General features: G+C 47.1%; 1 protein-coding gene across 1 annotated transcript; it reads right to left on the bottom strand.

Annotated features, from left to right (window-relative positions):
* Positions 1 to 3134: 3134 nt before the first annotated feature.
* LOC146188816 (uncharacterized) lies at positions 3135 to 4382 on the bottom strand. Its single transcript, XM_084605128.1, has one exon. It carries the CDS (start codon positions 4380 to 4382, stop codon positions 3135 to 3137), a length of 1248 nt encoding a protein of 415 aa, XP_084461254.1.
* Positions 4383 to 6092: the final 1710 nt, after the last annotated feature.

Raw genomic sequence — 6092 nt, 5'->3', positions numbered from 1 at the left:
ATGGCATTGGCCGCGAAGCAACATGCTCGAGACGAGAGTGAAACCAGGGCGACTTTATATGAGTGTATAGCACGTGTGACCAGGGGAACTCACGTATTGCTATCGGCAGAGTTAAATCCGATCACCTTTTCAAGGTTTTCCTCAAGTCTTGCACGCGGCAGAAAGCCACTGACCACGGTTCGTGGAGGGTATCCAGTCAGGAACAGTCACCTCTTACGCAGAGAGCTTGTGTCCTTGCTGTACAGGATTTTTGAAACTGGCTGGGACATTCGTGTGAAGAATGCTTCCCCAGGTATCTCGATCTTCAGCGACCATCCCGAAGTTGAACCACTGGACATTCGAAGTTTCCTTTCGTTGTTCTACGTGTGCTGTGCTTTCGCGTGTGTTATAATTTTGCTTGAACGTTTAGTGATGACACTGAGTTTTACGGGAAGTCATTAGGTTGTTGCCTTCAGTGTTATGGCGTCTAGACAACAGAGGCTATTATATGCGGCAAGTAAGAGGTGCACTTTGTTCTTTATTTGTGGGGGTCAGAAGTGCTCTTAGAATATCGCAGCTTTTAAGACGAATTGTTTCTTTTAAGAAGCCAAAAAAAAAAAAACAGGTCCCTTCAGCAAGTTATCTCCTAGGCGCAATGTGAGACGGAACCGCATGTGTTTGATGTAAAACTATGCACAATATTGTTTATTAAGCATTGCAATCATTCCGTATGGGTATAACTTATGTGGTTTACTGCGAGCTTAACATCGCGACCTTTGTATATTGATTCATACATTGTCTTGAGACTGAAACCCTGTGTTAGCTCTGTGTACGCAATGCGAATGCGACATAAAGTTTTCATAGGTATAGTTTGTAGTTATTTTTTTCATTGTTTCACGAATCCTGACTTTTTTTTTTCAGTTTTCTTTGTGCAAGTTTCTTTAGGTCTTTAAGCAGTATGTTTAGTCACCAACTGCCGGATCATCGCAGATTCCGACATGGCTGCCTACGTATGAGAATTTATCCTCGCGTCTTTGGGTTTAGGCCTGTGTGACGCAATGTACTATATTCCCCACTAAGTGTTCTGCTGGATTTTTCGAGTGAAGTATGTGATTGCGCTGAGGGAGCCAATGTAGGCTATAACGTTTCTATTATCGCACTTTTACTATCTTCTCTCCAGGTAAGGAGACAACATTCGGCAGTGAAAACTGATGCAGGTTGAGGCAACCTATTTTTAAGTCGAGAGCCTTTCTTGGTTCAGTGAGTGGTGTACAGAGCTTCTGCACGCAGAAAGTGTCCACTGTAGAGCCCACCGCCGCAAGCCATCTGTCAGCAGATCCGAAGACCAAGTGGCGCAGCGAGCGCGGTGGAGCTGCTGACCTCGGTACCGGAAAAGGGGGCAACTGCGCCGTGACCGTGACCACCTTCACGGCGCGTGGCGTCCCTTGTCCGGGTAGGACCTTCGCCCCTAATATCTTATTACGGTGTATAGTCGACATGTCGGAAGACGGCGAGGATATTTTGGACGCTGGGTCGAACGACGACGACACTGAAGCTGAAGTTGTTGTGTTTGTGTGCCTCGGTGTTCCGGAGGTGACCCTGACGTTGAACTCAGACTATTACCGCTCGGGAACGCCCCGCAACAATATACTCCCTTCCCACAGGGGAGGGGCCTTGCTGGAGGCGTCGGATGAGTGATGCTAGGTTGATGGGTTTTGTGTGACATTAGGACGCGACACTTTTAGGTGCGAAGATTTCTTCCTATCTGACAACGGCAATGCAAGTAAATAAATTGTCTGGTAGTCTGTCTAAAACTTTTCTGTCAAATACAAACTGCAGTAAGTGCTCTAAGTGTCTCCTGGAATTTTAAGTGGATCGAGCTCGGCTGAAATAAAAAAAATCTCCCCTCAGATGAAATCTTTTTTGTTCCTGTCTTGTACTACACTTCTACCAATATAAAAATTTCTTCAGAACAATCTGTCTAAAATGCTACACGACTTCGTTATCTTTTATACAGGGTGAAGAACTCTTGTAATATTTGTTTGCACGGCTTTTCTTCTTGCCAGTAGCCTCGTCGTGAATTCATACACACTGGAGAAATGCCAGGGTGATAGTGGACCGAACGTGTGTGCAACATTTGGAAATGGCAATGTTTGATTGTAGTCATTGGTCGCCGAAACGAAGAACCAGCGGTTTGATAGGTACAGGTTTGTTATTGAAGGGTATTGTGGGTGAACACGAAACTATAGGGTGAAAGAGTTGTATTGGAATGGCCTTATCTCTGCGTACGTACTATAAGCTTGGACCTGTCTGCGAGGGAAAATCTTTTCTTTCTAGGAGGGTGAGTTAGGTGAAAATAAGCCAATGCGAACATAACACAAAATGGGCACTTTGTTCAAATGTAGTCTCCAGTAAATATTCGTCCAACATTTGTCCCATTGGCCAATAAGTCGCCTGATTCCCATCTCATAAAATTACTTTGGTTGTCCCTCTAAAATATCTGTAACTTAAAGTTTTGTGGGATCGTCCGATACACATTTGGTTCCCTTGGGCTGTTGTTTCAATCGCCCGAAAATCTGGCTGTCGCGATGGTCATGAACTATGGTGTACGTCGACCTTGACAAGTGTCACATGCTCTGCCAGTTCATCGATGCTAGTCCCCAATCTTTCTTTAATCAGCTCATCAACCTTTGCTGTTAGGTTGAGGCTGATGGCACGGTGGCTTTGACCTGGTCTTGCTTCGTCTTTAAAGCATTTGCTCCAGCTCTTCGTAGTGGACACTGAAATGCAATGTTCGCCGTACATGACATTACAGAGATAATTATCTGTTGTGAAACACCTTCAGCTGTCTGAAAAGTCATAATGCGACGCTGTTAAATGTTTGCAACGTTCATTTTGTCACGCATCCGTGTTCAACCCAGTATACGAAAACATTAAAAACAATTATCTTCACACCTACGCGTCACTTTCGCAAATAAGAGATGCCTGAGCACTACGTACACGCGTCGCAGATAATGAACCATACCATTATTTACGCGTGGTGGGATGGCTCATTTTCATGAATCGCCCTCGTATATGGGGTTATTTATAGGGGATATTCACATGCCAGTGTTTTATTGGTTGACGCGGTTTATATGAGATGGTCTTCCGTACCCCTACAGTGCAAACTCGTAACCCAAGGGACAGCGTCCTGCTGCTGATAGATTAGTAAAAAAAACATCCATGAGACTCCCTGTGGCCTTGTGTACTCTGCGCCGGAAGCGGAGGCAACCTCCAAGGCTTGCGTAAGCCACGTATGGAAGCTCCGTATAACTTCTACCCACGAGAAGATCGACCGACAAAGTATCGTCCGGGACAACCAGAATTAGAATGTTTTCGCTTTTAACCTCGTCAATCTCCAGGTCAGCGTAACACTTCCCAATTGCTCTTGCCGATGGTGTGCCCTGACTGCCGAAACCGTAGAGTGCTGTGGAATCTTCTATCAGTTCTGCATCGCCTCGTTCTGCCGCCGATGCGCACAGGAGGCACCCAAAGCTCCCGTTTTCAATCATGCCAACGAGGGTCTTCGTCCCATTCCAGATCACTTGCTTAAGTAGCGCTCCTGGAGTGGTTTTCTCCTCGGACATTGCATTGGTCTCACTGCTTTTGGCGGAACAGCGACGCTGAGTATGGCCGCTCTTTCCACAACCCAAGCACTGCATTTCACGCCTTTCTTCTGGGCAGTCGCAGCAGATGTGGCCAAATCGCCCACAGTTGTAGCACTTTGGCTCACCTTTATCATTAGTCAGAGGCGGTCTCCAGTCCTTGTTTGGTCGCTCGACGGTGGTTTTCCGCGCCAGAGGTCTTGCTGGATCCGTTGTTTTGATCACGGTGAATGGCTTCCCATGCGAAGAGCCGAACCGCTGCTCCCGCTCTCGGTCTATGAGCTCAAACTCGATGATGCCATGGAGGAGGTCATCATCGTCATAGTGGGTGCGTCCTAGTAGCATCGTGCACAGTTGTCTCGAACACAATCCAGTCAACACCTGCTCTCTGGTGTCGCAGAAGTAGAGATTGGCCTCCCGGCACAAGCGAACTTTTGAGTGGAAGTATGCCGTCGTACTTTCATTGCGCTGCTGCACGCGTTCCTGCATCTCCCTCCACCTCTCGGCCGCTCGGGTCTGGCCGCAGAAGGTGCGGCGGAGGTGAAATTCGAAGTTTTCCCATGACAATGCTACCTCGTTTCGAGAACGGAACCAGACCTTGGCAGGTCCGACCAAGTGGCCTTTAGCAATTTCTAACCGAAACTCCTCCGGCCACCGATGTAAGGTAGCCGCCGTTTGGAGGTTTTCGAGCCACTCCTTCGCAGAAGCCGCATCGCCCCTACCATCGAAGTAGGCAATGTTCTTGCCTAGGTCAGGCATCACGTGATAGATGTGTGCTGCTGCTGTAGTGCCTGGAGTTCCCGATGACCCCGGCAAGAAGAGTCGTTCCAGCAGACTTGTTATACATCTGTCACACGAGCAAATTTAATGTCACTCGTATCGAATGACATTAGCATCTAAATGTCATTATTCCCCTGCTACACGAGAAAATTTAACGTCATTAGTTTCGAATGACATTCTTCATCGAATGAGTTTGAGGAACTCATTCGCATTTGATTGCGAACCGAATGTGTACTCTTGACACCCGATACGCAGCAGAAACAAGTAATGCAACAACATATTCTGCGCACAGTGAAATTAAAAAAAAATTATATTTCTAGAGTTTTGTTTTAAAGCATGTTAATTTAGGTGTAAAACTATTCGCATTGCAGGCTCTCGCGGAACGGCATTACTAGAGAGATTTAGCACACCGTGATCCGCGATCCGCTACCGTGATCCGCCACCGCGCGTTCCATTGCGCATGCCCAGATCACTTTCATACCGATAGATGGGGCCACATACTTGATGTCGGTAAAGTCCCTTGATGATTTGAAAGTAGCGACTTTCTGTGAACTATGCCGCCGCGCCGCGCACCCTCGCCGATCCTCCTCTCTCACTTCTCCCATCGGATGGTGATTGGCTCCGCGGGCGGTCTCCGGGAAAAGTGCGCGAAAAGTTCGCTCTTTTTGTGTTTTCGTTTTTCGTCGGCGCCATGTTTTGGGCAGTGGCCGCTGCTACGACCGAGCTCCGTGACATTGCGCGCTTGCTCTTCGCGTTATTCGCGCTCCTTTAGTGCAGCACTATGCCCAGTTGCTGCGCATTTCAGTGCACAAGCCGGCGTGAAAAACGCTTTGTTCTTTTCGCGATTCCGAGCGGCAAGAAAGACGTCGTTAGAAGAAAAAAGTGGCTGCACAACATCGGCCGCAAGAACTTTACGCCGACGAAGACTGCCCATCTCTGCGAGGTACTGTGCATTTCTTCCAAGCGACTGTGTATACTGAAACTGCATGCAAGCGCATCACGAATCTGGCAATCTCACTTAATTCACTGATCATTTTGCATTGTTATGCGTGTTATTGTTTTCGCTTCATGGTTCCGCTCAACGTGCTATAATAGCGACGGCTGATGCATGCAATGCGCATACATTCGCATACACTTGCTTTTCAATGATAACGCGTGCAGTAAGCATTAATAGGCTTATGCCGCAGGAAAGCGTGTAGAGAACTTGTCCACAGAACGTGTCCGCAAAACTATATATCCGCACATCAAAAATTTCCCTTTAAACCTTGAAATTTGACTTTGTCCGAATCTCGCGAAAATTGGTGTCCAACCTAACTTGAATATGGCGAATTCAGTGGTTACGTCCAAATTTCGAGACCTCTCGCCAAATGCAACCCCAGGGACCCTCTGAATTTGACCTCATCCGAATGTGGCCAAAATCGATGTCTAACCTATAATTTGGGTACGGCGAATTCAGTGAAGTCGAATCCAAATTTCGGTGGACCTCCCCGGAAGTTTGGCCCCATGGACCCCCGAAATTTGCCTCGTGCGAATCTGGCGAAAAACGGTGTCCAACCTAATTTGAATAAGGCGAATTCAGCGGTGATGTCCAAATTTTGGTGGAGTACCCCTAAAATATGAGGTGCAGAATTTGAATCTATTACAATTTTTAAATTTTTGCAAGCTGCTACATATGTGTGCTTAATAGCA

The sequence above is a fragment of the Amblyomma maculatum genome, chromosome 5 (assembly GCF_055883805.1).
Source record: "Amblyomma maculatum isolate TAMU_Amacu chromosome 5, ASM5588380v1, whole genome shotgun sequence".
Taxonomy (NCBI): Eukaryota; Metazoa; Arthropoda; class Arachnida; order Ixodida; family Ixodidae; genus Amblyomma; species Amblyomma maculatum.
This window is presented reverse-complemented; position numbering and strand designations above follow the sequence as displayed.